At 41.6% G+C, this 24,045-nt stretch overlaps 1 protein-coding gene across 6 annotated transcripts in view; it reads right to left on the reverse strand.

Annotated features, from left to right (window-relative positions):
* The window catches only part of DNM3 (dynamin 3), a 358,777-nt gene that overhangs the window by 269,559 nt on the left and 65,173 nt on the right, over positions 1 to 24,045 (reverse strand). For all 6 annotated transcript variants that reach the window (XM_050963120.1, XM_050963119.1, XM_050963121.1 and 3 more), the window contains exons 3-9: positions 22,871 to 23,020; positions 16,275 to 16,478; positions 14,569 to 14,667; positions 13,481 to 13,641; positions 6,046 to 6,188; positions 5,191 to 5,326; positions 3,224 to 3,291 (exon numbers count right to left, since the gene is read on the reverse strand). In XM_050963120.1, coding sequence (XP_050819077.1) covers positions 3,224 to 3,291; positions 5,191 to 5,326; positions 6,046 to 6,188; positions 13,481 to 13,641; positions 14,569 to 14,667; positions 16,275 to 16,478; positions 22,871 to 23,020 — 961 coding nt within the window. The remainder of the gene's footprint in view (positions 1 to 3,223; positions 3,292 to 5,190; positions 5,327 to 6,045; positions 6,189 to 13,480; positions 13,642 to 14,568; positions 14,668 to 16,274; positions 16,479 to 22,870; positions 23,021 to 24,045) is intronic.

The raw sequence follows: 24,045 nt of genomic DNA on the forward strand, positions 1-24,045 counted from the left end.
AGAGGTGGGGCTGCGGCAGGGTAGAGGCAGGGCGGGGCAAAGCCGCGGCAGGGGCTTTGGGGAAGGGGTGGAGTAGGGGCAGGGCTGGGGTAGAGCAGGGGCGAGGGACCATGGGAAAAAGGCAGAGCAGGGACTGGAACAGCACGCAGCTGAGCAGCGCACCAGGAAATTTGGTGCACCAAATTCCTGGTACCCTACGCAGTTGCATACTTTGCGTATGGGTAAGGATGGCCCTTTGTGCAGTCAAGAGGGAAAACGTTGTGGATTTCAGCCCAAAAGAGGAAAAGGTTTCTGGCTCCCAGTTATTAACTGGGTGCCCTCAACAGGCCCCAAAGGTGCAACTACCCTGAAACTGTGAAAATGAGTTGTTACAGCCCTTGGCTACATTGTTACATGCCCAGCTACAGTCTTAGATCTTTAGCTGGAACCATAGCAGTTCATGCCTTTAGCTCTGAACTTTACCAGTTCAATCCCCAGTGTGTGGACTAAGATAGTGTCAGCTACACAAAGTCAGAGAATTAAACCCTGTGAATCATGTTCCCAGGAAGCATTACTAGAATGTTCCTTTACTCATAAGACCAATAAATATAATTAAAGGTGGATAGATTGAGACTTCATGAGTAGAGTGGGTAGTAACAAATTTATAGACGTGTGTCAAATTATCATCCACAGGAAGGAGAACAATAATCCAACAAGGCTTGGCAGAAAGGTACCAGTAGAGCCAATGCAATCCGTTGGCCATTGGGTTTCCATCCTCCTATATACCTTTCGATGCACTTGCTCATTTTTGCCCATAATTAGCAAATATGAAACCTTCACTGTCTGAACAGATATGCAATGATGAAGAATCTGGAATAAGTAGAACATATATGGAAATATGTATTTGCATATTCCAGAATTCATCTTCCTAGAGAGCTTCAGCACCTTGGGAAAATGGTCAGATCCATGATCATAACATGATTCAAGAGGCATAAATATGAATGCTTCAATAGAGAAAAGCCAGAAAGCATCCATGATATACTGTGAAACAAGCTTGACAAGCTTTGTGTCAGGGTCTGTGCCAATGTTGAACCAATCCTGCACTGAAATCCTTGACATATGATGCCTACGTCTTCTGATGGCTAGCCTTTGGTGGCAAATGCTCAATTCATCTGAAACAGCAACATCCCAAATTCTAACAACCCTGAGTTTCAGTAGTGTCTACATACCAAGCTCCAAACAGCATCAAGTTTGTAATCTGATCACGTGCATTACCTTATCTGCTTTCCATGGAGATAAAATAGTTTTTGGATTTTTTTTTTTTAAGGAATGCAATTCTAATCAAAACTAAACTGTGTTAAAGGTCTTGTTAATGTTTGCTCAGTGCACCTCACATACCATTGTCATAATATTTATCCAAAAAGTGGGCTATAATAAATCTCAAAAATCATAATTCATTAATCATTAATATTCTTGCATGATGTATGTAGAGTATAAGTTTTGTAATTAAATGTACATACATCACACATGAATATTACTAGTTACTAGTTTTCCAATGATTTCTTACATGCCACCTTTTGGATAAAATACCATGACAACAGTATGTGAGGTGCACTGAGCATGCTAGGGCTGACAAGAGTTGCTGACAGAGTAGTGAACCACCAATGGGCCAATGTGTCACAGAAATGTTCAACCTATAGTGGCTGCCCTTAAAAATGAAGCACAATATTTACTGAAACTATATTTTTCTTTAGCCATAATGCCAACCTATGGAGGGTGGGGACGGCACAATATGTGATAAGCCTGAGTGCTATCCTAGACTTTTAAAAAGTAAATGATAGAAAACATTAACAACATTTTGTTTTGATTAGAATTTCATTCCTTAAAAAAAAACCCACTATTTTTCTTTCCTTTGAGAATTGCTTATATACAACCGCACTCATGAACAGCACACACAACCTTGCTGTTGATCAGAACACTCCAGAAAGCAGATGAGGTAATGCACATGTTCAGATTACCAATTTGAGATTGAGGGAAGATCGTTTGCATTGTTAAAATCACCAGCTGGGGAGAAGCCAGCATGGCATCTACACCCAGCAGGGGAAAGGAACTTTACCTGGAGGTACACTTCAGAAGAATACATTTCAAAGGTTTACTGGGCTATAAAGAGAGGGGGAGTAAACCACTACGTCATCCTTTACCTGCAGACACAAAGAAATCAAGTGCTGTGAACTGTGTTTGGATCCTGGCTAAGGACTATGCTGGAAAAAGGACTATGGTGAGAAAACAAATATGAACAAAATACTCTAGTTTGTTGAGTTTCTATCTTAATAGCATATTTTCACTTTTGTTTGTTTGTGATCATTCCTACACTTATTCCTTCTACTAGATATCTCTTAAACCCATGTCCTTTTATTAATAAACTGGTTTTACTTTCACTATAAACCAAGACAGTGCTGTGATTAAAGGGAAAGTTGCGAACCTCAGGTAAGCTAATAGACTGCTGTGTACTGTCTCTTTAAAGGAGAGGAGAACTTGATAAGGTTTTGTGAATGTTCTAGTGGGAGGGACTGGATACTACAGGGAAACCTGTTTGGGGGAAACATGGCTACAAGGGCTATTGGTGTTACCCTTCAAGGAGTAACCAGGCTGGTGATAGCCACGGAGGGGCTACTGTGCTGTGAGTCCGCTGCAGGTATCAGGGCTCCGAGCCACAGCTGCATAGCACAGAGGCACCCATGGCTACAGGGCACGTGGTGACAACCCCTTACTGGTCTGGGTTGAACCCAGAAGTGTCCATTTCATACAGTTTTTGCATTTGATATACAATGTATATGGTAGGCAACTAAAGCCAAGCAAATAAATGATTGAGAATCATTCTCTTTTCTGAATTTTGTACCTTCAGTCCATCAATCACACCAATTCCATCAGCCATGGTGCTACATAAAAATCTTGTCTTATATGTGGGTGCTCTAACAGCAGCGACTAGCACAACCAGAAGAATTGTGTTGATTTGCTCTGTACATGATCTCTCCATAAGTCCCAGACAAATTTGATATCTCCATGCAAATTAGTGGGCATGAGAGCCAACATTCTCATGGCTATGTTAAAAATGCAGGCATGAGATATATATTTTTAAAAGTCAACCGCCGGGCAGATGAGAAGGTGATGAATGTGTTTATGGATTAACAAGATTATGCTTTCTGTAGATGTGTCTGAACTTGGAGAAATAGTAAGCACTTGCCTGATACCATGTATGTTTTTGATTGCATAGCTTATTTCTCTCCGCAGTTCTTTCTCATTGAATTCCATCTAGAGGAACCAAAGGATAAAAATCATATTATACACAAATGCTTTTGACAATTCTGCAGAACATCCTACTAGACAAGCAGAGAGACCAGGTCCTACAAAACACACTCATGGTAGGATTTGGGGGTGGTCACCTTAGGAGAAATGTGTTCCATTTATTTATTTTTAAAATTCTGTTTGTCTAATACACACACAGCTTATCTGTAGGACTGGCAGAAGAGTAGAGAAGGTGTCTCAGGCAGAAAGAGTATTCTAACACAAAACCTGCATTTTTCTATAATCTGTGGATGAATGCTTGCATGTTTTGCACCCTAAATCAAACTGCCAAAAAAAAAAGTCCAAAACTAATAGCTATTTTCCACAGCTCTAATTTTAAAAAGGAACCTAAGTACTCGTCACTAAGAAAAGATCTGAGTTACATCAGAGGCAGTTGTTTACCTGCCCCATCTATCCAGAAAGAAGATGAGGAGAGCAGCCAACGGTGATAGAACAAAGGAAAAGGTAAGGAAAATAGCAAGAGCTGGGAAAAAGAGACAGACATGAATAAATATCTAAACATGATCGCTAGTTTTGACATTAGTCCATGCAGAAAGAGAAATGTAAGATGTCACATGTTGTGAAAAGTGGGGGGTTCTCTTGGTTTTTCTGTTTTCCAGTGGGTTGCATGCAGAGGGGGTGGGACTCAGTGTCTCCAGGTGTTACTGGTTTAACGAGGTGAGGGGAGAGGGAGTTTGTTGTTACAGAGGACCGGAGAGGGAACTTGGGACCCCAGCCGATGGCCAGGAGGATAGAGACCCCAGAGACTGGTGACCTGGTGACCCAGAGACCCAGCACAGGAGTCAGAGCCAGTTCTGGCCAATGGGAGGACAATGGGCTGCAAAGAGAGGACCCCAGTGACCTGACCAGCTGGTTCCAGCCAGAGGGGGCCAGAGGAGGGCTGAGAGGAGACCCAGGCCTTCCTGTTTACAACCCTGTTTACCTGGAGAGAAGAAAATGGACAGAGGCGGGGCTTGGGGCTAGGGATATCGGAGGCCCAGCTGAGAAGCAGGGGGGCTCTGGGCTGGAGAGGAGGAGCAGGCAGAGCCCACCTGGCTGCAGGGAGACTGGGATATGCTGGGCCAAGGGAGGCCAGGCCTGAGGCCCTGAGAGTTTCCTGTGCTGTGTTCAACTCTCAATAAACCATCCTGTTTTATGCTTGCTGAGAGTCACTCCGGTCTAGAGAACAGGGTTGCATCAACCCCTTCGGGGGAAGGAGGTCCGGGGGGCCCACAGCAAGAGACAGACGTGCTAAGGCTCAGAGAGGTGCGGTTCCAGGAGGTGGAAGGGCCTGACACCGGGAGAGAATGGACCCCCGAGAAGGGCTGTCTCACTGAAAGGGGCACCCCCCACGGACCGCATGGAGCCAAAAGTGGGCACGATCTCTGAGTTTGTGACACATGTAACAGCTGAATTCTACCAAGACTAATTTTTCAAGGTAAGTACAAGAAGGCATGTAGTTACAAAGATACTGGTTACAAAATAAGATTGATTCATTGCAAATTTGGAAGAATACTGGAAATGAAATTGAGAAACTGGGGAGCAAAAGGGGAAATGTTTTTGCTAAAGCCACAGAAAGCGAACATATGAGCCATTTTTAAATAATGTAGAATTATGACTGAGTTTTGAATATTGCATACAACAACAATCTCAGAGTGTGACTTCGTATTCATAAGCAGAAATAAAAATAAACTTCTTTCCTATGTATTGGTGATAATTCTGCCCTTTTGTGTAATTTACTCCTTCTGATTAAGGGTTTTCCTGTTAGAATACCTTCAAAGGAAATGTAACTTCACTGCCACTATAAAAATAAATATGAAAATATAAAAACACAACTCAAAGCAAGGAAGAAAGACAGACACATACCTTTACTAGTTCAAAAGGAAAACGCTCATGGAAAATACGATTGATTTTGGCACCACCAGATAGTTCTAATGTGTCAACTTGATCCCCTGATCCTTCAATTCTTTTTTCAAAGTCCACTGAGAACTGTTGAACCATCCTTAAAGTTCAAAACAGAAACAAACTCAACAATGCATAAGCTAAACTTTTATTTTTATTTCACTGAACTTATTGCCAATGAATGATATTTCTAGAGTTAACAGTGGTACCTACATGTCCTTCTCCACTCCTAAAGACCACAAGCAAGTACAAGGTTTTTCAAGTCTTTTTATAAATGTATACTGCTTACTCTCTTAAAAACACCAGCTATTTTTAATTACATTTTATGTATGGCTTGATATAAATGTCCAGATAGGTTGGCACTCATACTGAACATAGAGTCCCATGAGGGAACCCTATGATAATAAACAGCAGTTGACGCAAAGACAACTATGTTAAGAAAACGTGTATTTGATTAAAAAGCGAGAAAAGGTTCCCTGAACCACACCGGGCATTCCAGGGGGTTCCAGTTTAGCGCAGAGTATACAAACCACAGCCCAAGATTATAATGCTCAGCACAGGACAAAACAAAAAGATTTTCATCCAGGCCAGCATATTCTTATATGACTATTAAAATGAATTATGGAAAAATCTTTCTAAAATGGAAAGTGGCTAAAAATGTTATAATGCTTTCAGCCACAATAACCTCTTTGGAGTTTGCAGAGTGTATAAGCGTCCTTCTGCATCTGCCTTTTACTGGGAAACATCAATACTCTAAGCTTTAAGCTTAAACAAGTGAGAAACTATTTTACATACAGAGAGGAGGAAGTGGACACTCACTGCAGTAAGGCTTTAGTCTTTCTAGTCGGATCTTCTGGTTTAAAGTTTTTATATGCCTCTACTTCATGCTCTATAGAAAGCAGCTGGCTCTGAAGTTTGCTCCTGAAGGTTGGCAGTGTATCTCGAATGTGATTGGTGAGTTGCTACAAAATAAAATGAATTCTTTAAACACTGGGAAGGAAGATGGATGGAAAGGATATAGCCCATTCCCTTTGATAGCCACACACAAGAAAATATGACCAGTGCTAGGCTTTCCAATGGAATTCACGTTGATCTTTGAAGTGACAGGCATACCCACAGGCAATACAAGAGTCTCTTTTCTTGTACACATACTATAAACAGGGCTTGAAAAATTACCTGAGATCCCTCCCCCTCACACACACTCACTCAGTTGAGCACTAAAGTGAGGCTTGGTAAAAAATACTTGCTCAGCTACACCAACAAAAGCCAGGCATAGTTAAGTGACAGCAGCATATTAAGTTCTAACCCTTTCAGAATGCCACTTATACAATCAACCAATGCTGTCCCCTCTCCTCCCTTTGCAGGATTTCTCTACTGCTCTCAGGCACACAGCAGACTCTCAGTTTTCCAACTCTTCCATTTTACCTGGGGCCTCTGCTCTTTGCTTCACTTCCCCTTTTAAAGGATCTGCGACTCACTGAGAGTAAGCCACAGACTGATCTCCCATCCAGTTGTCAGAGACGACAAACCTAGCAGCTCTAGCGACACTACTCTCTCTCTCTTCCCCTTGCACCCCGAAAAAGAGAAAACATCTCTGCTGCTCCCTCCTGTTATGGGATGACAGTGTCTGGGTCACTCTGTTCCTTTCCTTTCTGTTCTTCCAAAAAGGCATCAGCATCCCAGCCACACAAAGCCGATTTACAGGGTCCAAATTTCTACTCACTTGAGGCAAGCATCTGAGCAGGTTTTGCCAGTTATACTATAATCATACGTTCTAAGACACTACACGAGTATATTACATTATTTAGAAAAGCTGGATAAGCACAAGTCCATGGGGCACTGCATCTGAGGGTGCTAAAGGAGTTGGCAGATGTGATTGCAGAGCCATTGGCCACTGTCTTTGAAAACTCATGGTGATCGGGGGAGGTCCCGGATGACTGGAAAAAGGCTAATGTTGTGCCTATCTTTTAAAAAGGGAAGGAGGAGGATTTGGGGAACTACAGGCCAGTCAGCCTCACCTCAGTCCCTGGAAAAATCATGGAGCAGGTCCTCAAGGAATCAATTTTGAAGCACTTCAAGGAGAGGAAAGGGAAAAGGAACATTCAGCATGGATTCACCAAGGGCAAGTCATGCCTGACTAACCTAATTGCCTTGTATGATGAGATAACTGGCTCTGTGGATGACAGGAAAGCAGTGGACGTGTTATTCTTGACTTCAGCAAAGCTTTTGATATGGTCTCCCACGGTATTCTTGCCAACAAGTTAAAGAAATATGGGCTGGATGAATGGACTATAAGGTGGATAGAAAGCTGGCTAGATTATTGGGCTCAACGGGTAGTGATCAATGGCTCCATGTCTAGCTGGCAGCCAGTATCAAGCAGAGTGCCCCAAAGGTCAGTCCTGGGGCTGGTTTTGTTCAATATCTTCATTAATGATCTGGAGGATGGCATGGATTGCACTCTCAGCAAGTCTGCAGATTATACTAAACTGGGAGGAGTGGTAGATATGCTGGATGGTAGGGATAAGATAGAGGGACTTAAACAAATTAGAGGATTGGGCCAAAAGAAATCTGATGAGGTTCAACGAGGAGAAGCGCAGAGTCTTGCACTCAGGATGGAAGAATCCCATGAACAGACTAGGGACCAAGTGGCTAGGCAGCAGTTCTGCTGAATAGGACCTAGGGATTACAGTGGACGAGAAGCTGGATATGAGTCAACAGTGTGCCCTTGTTGCCAAGAAGGCTAATGGCATTTTGGGCTGTATAAGTAGGAGCATTTCCAGCAGATTGAGGGACATGATCATTCCTCTCTATTCAGCATTGGTGAGGCCTCATCTGGAGTACTGTGTCCAGTTTTGGGCCCCACACTACAAGAAGGATGTGGAAAAATTGGAAAGAGTCCAGCGGAGGAAAACTAAAATGATTAGGGGGCTGGAGCACATGACTTATGAGGAGAGGCTGAGGGAACTGGGATTGTTTAGGCTGCAGAAGAGAAGAATGAGGGGGGGTTGATAGCTCCTTTCAACTACCTGAAAGGGGGTTCCAAAGAGGATGGATCTAGACTATTCTCAGTCGTACCAGATGACAGAACAAGGAGTAATGGTCTCAAGTTGCAGTGGGGGAGGTTTAGGTTGGATATTAGGAAAAATTTTCAGTAGGAGGGTGGTGAAGCACTGGAATAGGTTACCTAGAGAGGTGGCGGAATCTCCTTCCTTAGAGGTTTTTAAGGTCAGGCTTGACAAAGCCCTGGCTGGCATGATTTAGTTGGGGTTTGGTCCTGCTTTTAGCAGGGGGTTGGACTAGATGACCTCCTGAGGTCCCTTCCAACCCTGATTTTCTATGATTCTATGATACATGGACCCTTCAAGTAATGTTCAAACTGTGGATGGATTTGAGTCCTTTGACCATGTTCTTTCTAGCCACCTCCAACTCTACCAGAGGGTTTTGGAAATGCACAAATTGCTCCTAGGACAATATGGTAAATCCTGGCTACTCCACTGAAAAGTTCTCTCCCAGAAGGCCATATCTGTACTATTGGAGAGTCTCTATTGCATTATTTACCCATATATACAGCACTGGTATCCAACTTGCAGCCCTCAAGTCTCTTAATTGGGGCCTTTGAGGAGAACTGTGTTAAGATGATGTGTATTTGTATAAACTGAAAAAAAAAACCACATTCCTTGAACCCACCCCTCCTACTTTTAAATAGTATTTGAATCAGCCTTGTTACTACAGTGAGGAAGTAAGGGGCATCTTCTCCTACAGCCCTGGGAGCAGCTCTGCTCCATCAACACCTTCCCTGCCAGGCTGTGGGAGGCCCAAGGAAAGCAGGATAGCTGCTCAATCGGCAATGTCTGAACCAAGGACAATGTCTATTTGAGGACTGCTCCCCTACCCCACACAGGGCAGCAGAATATGTAGGAAAGAAGCAGCTGAGAACCAGCCACAAGTTATAGCTCCCTGTTCCCTAGCAGAAGACTTGTAGGTGGTTTCTTCTCCCTTTGTGAAAAGAGAACTGAACAGGGTAGAGGAACTGCGCCAACATTGACTGGAGCCTCTGGGTCTTTTTAAGATAATGTTCAGCCCTCAGGCTAAAGTGGGCACCACTGTTCTACGGTGTTAGTACATAGGTCTGTTTGTTAGCCTGGGATAGAATTTTGGGTTTGACTTTTTGATACCCTTATATCTTATACTAATATGTGTAAACAAAGGACAAAGACTGTGTATGTTGCTTCTGCCTAGTCAGATGGATTTGTTAGTACAATGGGAACAGATAAAGCAGTTAAAGTGTTACTTGAGTGCACACTTTAAGACTGCCTCAACCCGTATCTCAAGGCAAAGTCAAGCAACCAGCCAGGAGGAGCAAAGGGGCTTGGGGAGGAACCTCACTCCTTACCCTTCCCAGTGGGACTGTAGGTGTGTATTGCAGTTATATTTGGGCCAGCTAAGACGAAGAAGGAGAGACCGGGGAATGGAGAATGGAGACGCAGACAAGGCTCTGCAGCATCAGATCTAGGAATAGAACACTGGGAAACAGACTCTGCCGGTGTGTAGCGCTATCGCATTGTCTGCACTTCAGACTTCTGGTCTGCTCTCTGTCTGCGTGACAAGAACACGGGGAGAGGGTGAAGAGAAAGCCCCCTAACATACAGTTTAGATGCTTTTAGTACCAACAGCTATATGGGGAAAAAAAATCTTGCCTTATATCATTTTATCTTGACTTTCATTGGTAATCCTGAAAGCACTGGAGAGCGGAAAAGCAGGAAGCAAAGCAGGGAAACGAATTCACAAACAAAACTCACTGACTGCATGAAGGCCTGACCTTTGCTCATTTATAGTTTCCATGTGTATTGTGGTAAGACCTATACTATCAATGTCTAATTAAACCGTAAACTCATTGGGCCATGGGCTACTTCTGTTTTGTACAGTTCCAAGCACATTTTTGATGCTCTGTAAGAAGAATGATAATTTAAAATATTTTAATGTGTTTTGGGGCATGTCTGAAACAAGTCAATAGTAACGACGAAACAAATAAATATGATACTGTATTCACAAAGTAAAGTGCACTGGCTTCAGGAGCACAAAGATAAAAAATGAGGAAGGAGGAGGTGGTTGCTATATATAATGTCCAATCGATATCTGGCAAAGGTCAAGAATTACTTCAGCTGGTTTTCATCTTTACACTAACTGACCTCTCATCACACTCCAAACATCACCAAATCTAGCAATTTGGAAAGGTGCAAGTCTGGTTTGATTTTGTATCTCACAGTGTCCTAATTTTATAAACACCCAACAGAAGAAGCTACTAACAAGAGAAGTTACTAGTGCATTTCCTGTTTGTCCAAGTGATGGGCGGGAGGGTCTTCCATTTTTAATGGACAAAGATGTAATAGATCATATGCAAATAACCACAGCTCATTGGTTAAGGACAAAAGGTTTTTTTTGAATCTAAGTTATAAATAAATCCTCTATTATTTCTCCCTCTAAAACAAACCAGGAATAAATTACTGTTCAGAGAAACCTGTAAACAGAGTTCAATGAGCTATTTTCCTCATAGAATCACACTCTGGAGTTTCATTTGAGCACCACCTTGTGGATCTAGAGACATTTAAATTTCAAGCAGATAAGCACAGGCACCAGCACGTGTAATAACAACATGCTTCATATGAATGGTACTTGTATGGATCTCTACAGCATAACCCCTTCCATTCAAATAAAATCCCACAGAAGTCCAACGATGAATACGGAGGGGCACAGCAGACTGTGTTTTTGTAAAATGGCCAGCTCAGATGAATTTTAATTAATTACTGGTAAGTAAAATAAAGTAACTTGGAAGTGATTAGATACCTCCCTACAATAATGAGAAGTTTAACTATTTTAACCTAAAAAAAAAAAACCACCCCAAAAGTGACCAAAACAAAAACATTCCAAACAAAAGCAACCCTGTAGGATGCCTGAGAGTTCTTCCACTCTGTCTCAGAAATAGGTTCTGTATCACAGGTAAACCTCTCTAGAGGTTGCTCTAACCCAAATAGAACATGCCTCAACACAGCCATCAGATTGCAGGCCTGCCAAGTCACTATAGTGAGAAATGCCAGCCATTTATTCTTGTTCCTCTCGGAAATAGCAGCAGCTTATGGCACCTGTCAACTGAAGTCAAAGGAAAGAACCAGGTGGACTTTCTAAGGCCCTAATTCTTCTCTAAATAAAGAGCCAAGAACCTTGTGACACTGAACCTGGGAAAAGTTTCACCGAGGTGCGCAAGCAGAAGTGGGAAGAACATTGGCAAGATGATCGGCTCATTAAGTTAGAACTCTGACACTGCTTTCAATAAGGAACTTAGGAATGCATTCAGAGCACCATCTTATCCTTTTCAAACTTGATATGAGGTCTATTACTCACTAGAACTGTAGTTCACTCACTCTCTACAACCCTCTACAGAATTAAGCAAGTAATAAATCCATTTATTCATGCCTGAATATCAGTGACATCATAGCAGAATTTTCAGAAGCCTTCATGATCCATCACTAACTTGGAACTCTCAGCAGCTAACTTTCCAGTGACTATCCATCTATCTCATTGCTGGTCGTCCCCTACTATGATGACCTGTCACTATTCTGCCTTAGCTTTCTCAAGGTTATTTCCATTCCTATGCTTAATGTATACCTAAGAGGCATAGACATGGAAATAAACTAGCCAATGTAGGAAATTTGAGCTCGTAGGAAATGAGTTGCTCAAAAAGAGGTACCACCAGTTTTGTCAGGGTTATATTAATAACCAACAACATAAGACTTTTTAAATAGCGGGTGTCAAATTCAATATGCTCACATTAGCCTGATAACAAGTTGCTGAAGAGAGACTTAGTTTACTTTTCAACAAATTCATGGTAGTCCAAGAGAGTTGCCAAAATTCACATGAATGGCATCTGTCTTTAAATCTAGCAGATAATTAGTTTGGTTGAATTTTTGGGGAAAGGGAAGGATGGGGCCCGGAGGAAGTGACCAGTTATAAAGGGATCCATGTGGGGCCACACACACACACCAAATAACAAATCTTTATGATTTTAAACTCTTTTAGTAGACTCTTTCAGATAAACCAGGAAGACCTGAGATACTTGCTAAGAAACATCAAGCCTCTGAAGTATTACACTGTCAAAAGACTGCCTGGTTCCCATTCCATTGGATAAGCCAATATCATCCACAACTGGGCTAAGAACCATCTGTCTCAGCCAAAAGAAGGTTATCAAGTTCAGTCAACCCTTGGCCCTGAGCTTCGCCAGTACCTTTGCTACCAGAGGTAGTGGTAAATGGTTTCCAGACTACCCTCCACTGTGGATGGAGAAAGTATCCCTTGGCAGAATAGTACATTGATAGTTTCTTGTTCAGGTGGGTGACAAATGGATCAGCCTCTAGTTTCCCAGCTGGAGGAAGGTGTGATCTACCATACTGTTCTCCAGGGGATATTCATCAGAGACTGCAACCAATATCAAGAATTGCTCTGTGTTCCCTTGAGGTAAAAAATCACCTCAATGGAGATGAGGAGACAGGGCTAAGACCCTGCACCCCTATTCACTGCCCCAGAGACCAAACAAAGGTGCAGCATGAGCACCCAGTGTGTTCCATGGAGCAATTGTGTCTTCTGGGGGGACAATTCCAACCCCCACCAACCCACCCCAGCCCTCCTTGGGGTACCTTCTAGCTCCATATTACCCCTTACCCAGTGTTGTGGCTAGTGCCATAATCTAATCCTTAACCTGAAGTAACACACTGAGGGAGACAGGCAAATGCGTTCTTTATCTAAGGTCAGATGGACTGCCTAGAGTTTTCTTCTTTGGGAACTTTAAATCACAGAATATATTATGAATCATGTTTTCATGCTAGGCCACTTAAAAAAAACCAGAGGTCAGTATAATGAGTCCAAGTTCTGATGCTTGAGAGTAACATGAAAGAGATGGGAATGAATTTAAACAAAAGGGTCACCATTCTTGGTAATGTATGTCTACCACAATGATTTAAACTTCACTGACTTCAGCGGAGTGACTCCTGCAATACACTGGCAAGGCGGCAGGGAAGATTGATTCCTGTACTCTTTGCAGTGAGTTTCATACACAATGCACTCTTTTGCCTCTGATATGTTGGGGAAAATACAGTGTTATAAACAGGAAAGAATGTTGCTGTGCACCTGATTCAGCGATTTTAATACAGCATTCTTTATTGGTCCTGTACACATACACATACTTTTTCACATTTGCTTGTACCTGATTTAGAACTTTCTGCAGATATGGTGTTCCCATCCGGTCCGCCATATGCCTGTAAGCTGGATGGGAAAGGAAGAATTTCCTTTCTGCCAGCATGGCTGCCTTAATATCCTTCTTCCCATCAATGTCTTTCTGACTTCTGTTTACAACTCCAATATACCCTAAAACGAGATCAAAACAACTCTGTAAGTCAATGCTGTTATTCCCCACAGTGCAGTGTACATGCTCATTTGGCTTAGCGTATATGGGCACACCTTCCACGGAAGTCATTGGTTCAAATTCAGTGACGACTGAAATGGTGGTGTAAGTTAAATATTGGGGGTAAGCTGGTCAGAAAGCAGGTTTAAATGGGGAGACAATATCACTTGCACTGATCTGGCATCACAAGAGTGACTTGCACACCACAGGGGAATAAGAGGAGGATGTGGCAGAAGGGTAACAAACAGGATAAGAAAATAGGAGGTCTTGATATTGACTTTCCTGTCTTCTGGTCTGATCCCTCTCTGGCTGGTTTGTTTTCTGGGGTGTTGAGAAAAGAAAAAGGGGACTGATCTACTCGGTGAAACTGGTTAGATTTCAATATTACTTTTGTATTATTCTGATGGTGGAAATGAACATGTCTCTCTAGCTCTATAAACAATCATCTGAAAAGCTTTTGGAAAGCGGCAGAGCTTAGACTGCAGTGACATTATCAAAGATCCAGTGGCTGCTTCCAGACTGCACCAAGGCACTCCCATACATTGCAAGGAACAACAGACATTGTCACAGAAAAGGAAATATGCAGGTAACAAACTCATATTTCTCATTACAACTCATCCAGCCTGTTCTGCGGTCTTAGTTGATCCTCCCTGCTCCCCTGCCTTATCGTGCATTTTAGGCACCATCTCCTCTTACATTTACTTTTTCACAACTTAGCAGGATGATAAAGGCTATGAGCACAATCTCTACTGTAATCTGAAGGTCAGCTGCAGAGATTTTGTAACCAAGCACTCCACTAAAAGCAATCTTCTGTTAATTACCAAATGCCTACCTTCCTCATCACCACTTTGCTACAGAAGCAATTGGTATATGGAGTTTAATATTCTTACCTCTACGAAGAGGGAGCAACTTGTTCTCCAGAATCTCTGTTGCATCAGTTCCTTCATCCATCAAATCCAGTTTTGTGATTACACCAATGGTTCTCAGGCCTGCATCACCAACCGTCCACACACACACCAAAAGAATAGTGAAATATCATTTATGCTGAGGAAAATCAATCAATTAAACCTTACTCTCTAATACTGAGTTTACTTGGTAGGGAAGAATTGAGTATTTTCTCACTATTCCTATGGATTTGCAATGGAGTTTAATGCAAGAGAACTGCATCTTTAATCCGTCATTTTAGTTTTTTGGGTTTTTTTTATTTAAAAAACAAAAAAACAAAAAACACCTGTCCATTCCAGACCCAGGGTGGGAGCAGGGAGCCAGGTCAATCCATCCACCACCCACATGCACAGAGCCAACAGTTGATAAATGAGATAGCAGAAGTCGGTTTGGGCCTGCTGACCATACACAGAGCCAGGTACAGGAATCAATTAAGGTGTGCCAGATAGTGAGGAAGGGAGCTTGCATGCTAGCACTGACTGCTAGCACTATAGTTCCCACTGTGGTAACAGAGTCTTTCCCTTTTTCTGTTAGTCTATCAAGCCCCTCTTGGACTCCACACCCACTTTTTTGTTTTTTAAATTTGCATTACTCACTCTCAAGGTAATGTAGTCACAGCCCCACCAGATAAAAGACGAACATGGCTCTCTTGAGCCTGTCAGCACTTCTTTTGAATTGGCGGGGAGTGGGGGCCTCTTGCAGTAATACAAAATGCTCCCAAATCTACCAAGCCAGACTCTTGAATTCTAATCCACCAGGTGGCAGCACATTATGTTATTACAGTGGTTCTCAACCTTTCCAAACTACTGTATCCTTGTCAGGAATTTGATTTCTCCCCAAGTTTCACCTCATTTAAAAACTACTTGCTTACAAAAACAGACACAAAAATACAGAAGTGTCACAGGACTGAAAAACTGCTTACATTCTCATTTTTACCATATAAATCTAAAATCTATTGGAATATAAATATTGTACTTACATTTCAGTTTGTAGTATATACAGCAGTATAAACAAGTCATTGTCTGTATGAAATTTTAATTTGCACTGACTTCGCTAGTGTTTTTTATGTAGCCTGTTGTAAAACTAGACAAATATCTAGAGGAGTCGATGTACCCCCTTGTCGAACTCTGAGTACCCCCAGTGGTACATGTACCTCTGGTTGAGAACCATTGTGTTATTACATTGCAAAGACAAATTGCATTTATCGCTGCTGTATGTGTTGATTTATTACACAGTCACATCAGTCAGCAAGGCATGTCAAGAAAACAATCATCATTCGAACATTTATAGTACAGTAGCACCCAGGCACCCCAATCAGCATCAAGGCCCCATGATACAAGATGCGATACAGATTCCTCAGCTGGCAGAGGCCCTGTCACAAGGATTTCCAATTAGGTATATTTCATGCTTCACTCAAATTATCATACACTGGTTACTTTTAGACTTCCCTTGATAATACAAGTTACAGAATTATGCTGCATGAGCAGAATTCCTATTCTTCTTCTGATGTTGAAATCAGTACAAAACTTTTAGTTATGGGTAATGAATTTTCTTGCACTGTTAAATGCATGATTCACCACAGTAAACTACAAGATATATTTTCATCAATGGTATTTGAAAGCAGGAAAGGTTTACATCCACTCACACTTACCTTGAGGGTCTACTTCTTTAGCTAACTTCAATGCATCTGAGTTGGCAAGATCAGTGTTGGCTGGAGTCACAGCCAGGATCAGACAGTTTTCACGAGAAATAAACTGCATAATCATATCTCTGATCTGTTGCTCTATATCTGGAGGTTGATCCCCTACTGGCACTTTAGTGATTCCAGGCAAATCAACAAGGGTCAGGCTTAGCACTAAAGAGAAAGGGCATAAGACCAAAAGGCTTGTTATTAACACTTTACACAGCTAAAGAGAATAAAAAGATGATCCAAGTCTGAAGTTCTAGGGGGAACCATAATTCGAATATTGTAGATATATCAGTTTTCAAAGACTTTTGAACATTATTTTATAAGCACACACAACTAGTGCTGTGCCAAGATTGGCAATTCCATGTCACAGAAGATTTCAACATTATGAAGTTCGGTTTTGTTCCAGTTTGGAACTGCTTGTCGCAACCTACAAATTACATTGTTTGGCACAATCACCTTCCTATTGTATATCTGTAAGATCATAATTAAACATTAAAGGCAGAATTTTCAAAGAGTTGTGCCCATGTTGGACATCCTGAATCATAGGACTGGAAGGGACCTCAAGAGGTCATCTAGTCCAGTTCCCTGCACTCATGGCAGGACTAAGTATTATCTAGACCATCCCTGACAGGTGTTTGTCTAACCTGCTCCTAAAAATCTCCAATGATGGATACTCCACAATCTCCTGAGGCAATTTATTCTAGTGCTTAACTACCCTGAAAGTTAGGAAATTTTTCCTAATGGCAAACCTAAACCGCTCTTGCTGCAATTTAAGCTCATTACTTCTTGTCCTATCTTCAGAGGTTAACAAGAACAATTTTTCCTCCCACCTCCTTGAAAAACCTTTCATGTACTTGAAAACTGTTATGTCCCCTCTCAGTATTCACTTCTACAAACAAAACAAACCCAGGGTTTTTTTTGTCAAATCTTCCCTCATTGGTCATGTTTTTGAGACCTTTAATCATTTTTATTTCTCTCCTCTGAACTTTCCAGAATTTGTCCACATCTTTCCTGAAAGGCGGCACCCAGACTTGGCCATCATACTCCAGTTGAGGTCTAATCAGTATGGAGTAGAGCAGAAGAATTACTTCTCGTATCTTGTTTAGAACACTCCTGCTAATACATCCCAGAATGATGTTTGCTTTTTTGCAACAGTGTTACACTGTTCACTCATATTGAACTTGTAATCCAGTATGACCCCCGGAGCCTGATCCCTTTCTGCAATACTCCTTCCTAGGCAGTCATTTCCCATTTTGTATATGTGCAACTGATTAGGATCTTAGCGCAAGTAAAACTTGTTTTTCTCCCATTTATCCGTGATGTGCCAATATCAGTGAATACCATGGGATATTCCCATCTTACCTATCAATTAGTCAGGTGGCAGTCCATCTGAAAGATGAATTTTCACACACAGTCCTCATCTGATCATACTCCAAGCAGGCTTCTCAGCTGCCAGCTTCCCAAATTGAAAATCCAGGACTAGTCTAAATGGTACACCAAGCTCTAGCTATTTTTCTGAGTTCCTTCGCAGCTGGAGCATCCTGAGCAGGTGTTTATACTAGTGGAGTCTCACAATAGAAAACATTTAGCAGGTATGAAAACATTGTTTTGTTGTGAAATGACTGTTCCTGGTATAGACCACAAATCTAATAAAAGTGCCCTGCAACTACTGGAGCACCAAGAAAAGGTGGGAGGGAGAGAAAGACAAGATCCAGCCTAGCCTCTAAAAGTTTACACTGACTCTCCTTGAGAAAAGCAGCTCTTGGATTTCTGAGGCAGAACTGCCCGAAGCACCAACTGATAGAAAGCTTTTCTGGCTGATGGGTTGGGATCCAGGCAGTGGTGCTTAAGGAATGTGTTGATGGAACAACAGGTGATGGCTCTAAAAAGTTTACAATGGAATTTTCTCCTTGGCTGGCCCAAGATGGAGGCCACTGTTCTAGTGAAAAGATTCTGAAGTTTTAGCGTTCTGAGGAAACTGACCGAGGAGCAGGTTGGAGGCTGGACTGGACCTAGTGGAAGAGGAAATACCTAGAAGCTTTCTCCCTTAGAAAGCCTGTGATAAAGATTACTGAGGAAGTTTACAGGTAAAAAGTTGTAATAGATTCACACTCTTGTATTTTGTGCCTCCAGCATGAGTCAGGATGAACCATCACTGAAGAGCTTTAAGGACTGCCAATTCCTTACACTGCGACAGGCAGAACTTCCTGTCCCCACCCAGTGGGCTCAGCTGCTCATTATGCCTCTAACTCCCACTTCCTTTTTCAGATAAAAAATGGCAAAAGCACTAACCAACACCAATATGCACTCCCAACTGTATGAGAAGTGCGGAATATTTCTCAGACATTTGGGCAGTTAGGATCAAGAAGCATCCATGTCGCTCTCTTTTTGTTTATGACTACACATTTTAGGAGCAGAGGCGAGATGGCACAGGCTGTTTCCCAAATCCAGAAGACTGCAAAAATAAAAGAGCCTAAGACAAGACTTTTAGACATCCATACCTGCGAAGCAGATGATTAGAGATGGGAGTGGATAGGTTTATTGACAGTCATGTCTTGGAAGCGAGTCAAACACTTTTGTGATTTCCCATTCTCCCAGGTGTATTTTAGCCCTGCTTAATCAGTATGTCTAAAAGGAAGAGTAAGTCTGAAACAAGCAGAGCTTTTAAAGATCCCAGGTTTTTCCTCAGCCCACTTGAACAGAAGTGAGAGTACCTTAAGGAAGGCCAATACATTTCTCTTCTGTTCCCCACAAAGTTTCAGGTAAGAAACCACTGCAGTGTGGCCAACCAGCTGAGCATGCATCAATGCCACGATATTTGCAGGAGCTGGAATTTTGTCATAGCTAATCTGACCATTCACAGGGACAGGAAATTATCAGAGTGAGAAGATGTGTGTGTGGCAGAGGAAAAAGAGAGAAGGCATATTCATAATTTTGATCCTACCACACACCCCTCTCATAGGATCAACTTGGAGACAGTGAGCTCAGCAGCTGCTGGGAGCCAGAAAATGGAGATGGGGGAGTTGGCCCACTGGATTGCCCCACTAGAAATACACCAAAACTCCAGGCAGAAGATCCCATAAGAACACAAGAGATACCATACTGGGTCAGACTAGGGTCCATCTTGCCCAACACAGGCATGTACCAGAGTTTCAGGGGGCGCATACAGACCAGGGTGATTACAGAATGATCACAGAGCGATCCACCCGTCTTCCACTCCTTGCTTCTGGTAGTCAGAGGTTGAGGGTCACCCAGAGCATGGGGTTGCATCCCTAATAATCTTGGCTAATAGCCATTCATTGATCTATCCTCCATGTACTTATCCAGTTGTTTTTTCAATCCAGTTATACTTTTGGCCATCACGACAATGACATGACAATCCCATGAAAATGAGTTCCACAGGTTAACTGTGTGAAAAATTACTTCCTCTTGTGAGTACTAAACCTGCTGCCTATTAATTTCATCCAATGACCCCTCGTTTTTATATTGGATGAAAGCATAAACAACATTTTTGTATTCACTATTTACACACTATTCATGATTTTATAGACCTCCCATATATCCCATCCACTTTATAGACTCGTAGAAGATTAGGGATGAAAGAGAACTAACTAAATCATCCCAGCCAGGGCTTTGTCAAGATGGGACTTAAAAACCTCTAAGGATGGAGATTCCATCATCTCCCTAGGTAACCCATTCCAGTGCTTCACGACCCTCCTGGTGAAATAGTGTTTCCCAATATCCAACCTAGACCTCACCCACTGCAACTTGAGACCATTGCTTCTTGTTCTGTCATCTGCCACCACTGAGAACAGCCTTGCCCCATCCTCTTTGTAACCCCCCTTCAGGTAGTTGAAGGCTGCTATCAAATCCCTCCTCACTCTTCTCTTCTGCAGACTAAACAAGCCCAGTTCCCTCAGCCTCTCCTCATAAGACATGTGCCCCAGCCCACGGATCATTTTGTTGCCCTCCATTGGACTCTCTCCAATTTCTCCACATCCTTTCTGTAGTGGGGGGACCAAAACTGACGCAATACTCCAGATGTGGCCTCACCAGTGCCAAATAGAGGGGAATAATCACTTCCCTTGATTTGCTGGCAATGCTCTTACTAATGGAGCCCAATATGCCATTGGCCTTCTTGGCAACAAGCGCACACTGCTGACTCATATCCAACTTCTCATTCACTGTAATCCTCAGGTCCTTTTCTTCAGAACTACTGCTTAGCCAGTCGGTCCCCAGCTTGTAGCAGTGCATGGGACTCTGCACTTGTCCTTGTTGAACCTCATCAGATTTCTTTTGGCCCAATCCTCCAATTTCTCTAGGTCACTCTGCACCCTATCCTTACTCTCCCTCCAGCTTAGTGTCATCTGCGAACTTGCTGAGGGTGCAATCTATCCCATCACCCAGATCATTAATAAAGATGTTGAACAAAACCCGCCCCAGGACCGACTCATGGGGCACTCCACTTGATACTGGCTGCCAACTAGACATGGAGCCATTGATCACTACCTGTTGAGCCTGATTGTCTAGCCAGCTTTCTATCCACTTTATAGTCCATTCATCCAATCCATACTTTTTTAACTTGCTGGCAAGAATACTGTGGAAGACCATATCAAAAGCTTTGTAAAGTCAAGCTATATCAGATCCACTGCTTTCCCCATATCCACAGAGCCAGTTATCTCATCATAGAAGGCAATCAGATTGGTCAGGCATGACTTGCCCTCGGTGAATCCAAGTTGTCTCTTTTCTAAGATGAACAGCCCTAATCTTTTTAGTCTCTCCTCATATGGAAGCTGTTCCACATCTATGATCATCTTTGTTGCCCTTCGCTGAACCTTTTCCAGTTCTACTATATCCTTTTTGAGATTGGACTACCAGAATTGGACACAATATTCAAGGCTTAGGCACATCATGTATTTATATAGTGGCACTATGATATTCTCGATGCTATTTTCTATCCATTTCTTAACGCTTTCTAGAATACTGTTAACCTATTTGACAGCTGCAGCACATTCAGCAGAAGTTTTCAAATAACTATCCACAGTGACTCCAAGATCTGTTCCTTGGGTGGTAACAGCCAACTTTCTTCTTGCTCAGATTTCTCTTCTAGATATCCAGAGAATCAGCCTGTACCACTGGGGAGCTATAATTCATGGTCACGCAGTTGAGCCCTGCTCCCACAGGCTATGGCAGGCCCATGCAAGACTGAAGCAAGGTCCAGGGCCACAAGTACAGAATGAACCCACTATGGAAGACTGAAAAGATCGATTATAGATAAAGCACCATTTTCTTATTCTCCCCTACTTCTATTATTTTGCTCTTCAGTTCATGATCAAGAAGGTATGGATTGATGCAGACCAAAAAGATGGCACCTCAGCAAACAGCACAAGTTGTTTTAATGTGCAAAAGAGAAAACAACTGAGGAATTATATTTTCTCCAGATTGGTTTCCAGCTACCTGACACATGAGAAGTTAATGCTATGTGGTCTATATTGGTGGCAACCATGCCACATAGAGCAGCTTGACACACCCCCACTGAAGAGACTATTAAAACAAGAGCAGTATCTGCTTTACCAACAAGTTCCTACGATGCCTAAGTTTATCAAAACTTGAGTAGATCAAAGGCATTGTCTTGGGACATCGAAGTGACATTTTCAATAACTACAAATTTATAATGGAGCTAAGTACTTAACATTTATAAAAGTGCTTCGGGATCTCCAGATCAAAAAGTTAAAAAATACAAAATTCTGTTAAAGGTAGGTGAGAGTTTATCTGGAGATAATATGATTATTATTTTAAAAATGCAAACTCAATTTTGCACTTCATCATCTCATATAGAACTGACCTATCTAGGTTAATGGAGAAGAAATACAATAATAATATTTTTTCACTAGTTATTCTGAAATACCAAAGCAGGGATGCATATCCCAAAAGGAACATAGGCAGAGTTGTCAGCTTTCAAAAACTCTTTATATTCTAGTATGTCTAAACATGTGAATCTAACAAATTAAGAATTAGCTGAAACTGAAGCAGTTTCATCAGATTACTCAAAACTTTTATAAAAACTTATTTGTGTATTGCCTTAGGATACATGTCTACCTCATGCAGTTTGTAATACCATTACAGGATGTAGCTTTCATGCTATAGTGGAAATTTCAGTGTGTCTGTGGATGTGGCTTCAAGTTCAAATGAGCCTGTCTGAAAACTGGGTTGCATATGATGATCATCTAAAGTCCAGTTTTCTTCAATGAGGATTAAAATGGTTTAGTCCTCTCTACACTGTTAACTGTTTTCTATGCCAGTTGATGACAATCCATTGTCTACAATACGTCACTTTCCTCGCATAGATAGGGTTGAAAGTTCAGAAAAGGGAGTAATCTAACAAAAGGAAGCCTTTTCAGAACAAATACCGTTGCATGAATTATATATCCTCAAAACTTTCATTCAAAGTCAATTTTAGCAATAGTGTCTCTCTGGAATTTTTTGATCAAGCAATAAGAACAAACAGAATGTATAATATTAATTACATGAATACAGAGTAGAATGACTTTACCTACCATGTGGGGAATACACTCTTAAATTAATAGGAATTGAAGAAATGCCTTTATTCAGTCCCGTCACTCTGTCTGTTTCTGCTTCAATTTCTTGACGAACTTCATCAAAATCTGTAAATTTCCTCCCTTTGCAGTGTAGGAACTCAGCATATTCTGTAACAAACATCAATAGCCTCTTTACATATCACAAAAGATTTTGAAGATTACAAGATACATCCTTTGTGTTCTCTAGACAGTTATCTAGAAAAGCATGTTGAAGTCACTGAGGATCACAGGAAAAAAGTTAGGTGGGTGATCAAACAGTGTAGGCAGAGTTCCTGCAGATGAAAATAGCCCAGAATGGAAAGGTTTGCTTAAAAAAAAAAAAAAGAAGGCTTACAATTCATTACTTTTATATTTGGCACCTGATCTTCTGGAATAACAGCATAAAGAAGGGATTGACTAAATATAATTTAAATTAACAGAATAAGGAGCAGATTGTGAAAAAATAAAAAAACTTGCTAATACAGAGCAATTGAGACTACAGTAGCTGGACTGAGAACTATGATTACTGGAACGCAACATGTATCAGTACTAAAGTCTGTTTCTTGAATCCTCCCTATGTCATTTTCTCACTAATAAATGTTCTTGGCTCAGCTGTACAAAGAAATGAAACGAAAAAATAGCCATTTTTGCATCAATGGTAATAATTAACTGACTGAAAAAGAAAAAAAAAACTCTTCCCCCCTAAACTTTTGTAATCTCTCTGATTTTAAAGTGTGTATGTTGGGGGGAGGGGGAGGGGAATCCAAGAACCCCACTATCCCTAAGATAGGGAAAAAGGAAATTAATTCATTGTGTATAAAAATGCTGCAACATAATTCCACAGCAATTTTTTGTTTGTTCGTTGATTTAGCTAAAACCTTCTGGTTTGCCTTTGACAATTTAAATAACTCCAATGTAACTTATATTCTTTTTTAGTACTGGCTGTACAAGAACAAGTGGATTTATTTCATAAAGTATCACAGCTGATCAATCAGATTTGTAAATTCTTTAAGCTTGTGAAGTATTTGGTTCCAAAAAATGGAGGGTTGCTCTTTAAGGATGAAAATAAGCTGATGAATGGCCCTTATTTTGACAGAGTTCTGCATGAATTCCTTGGTACAAAGGAGATTCTGCAACCTTATCTACAATTATTT

This window comes from Gopherus flavomarginatus, chromosome 7, assembly GCF_025201925.1.
Source record: "Gopherus flavomarginatus isolate rGopFla2 chromosome 7, rGopFla2.mat.asm, whole genome shotgun sequence".
Lineage (NCBI taxonomy): Eukaryota > Metazoa > Chordata > Testudines > Testudinidae > Gopherus > Gopherus flavomarginatus.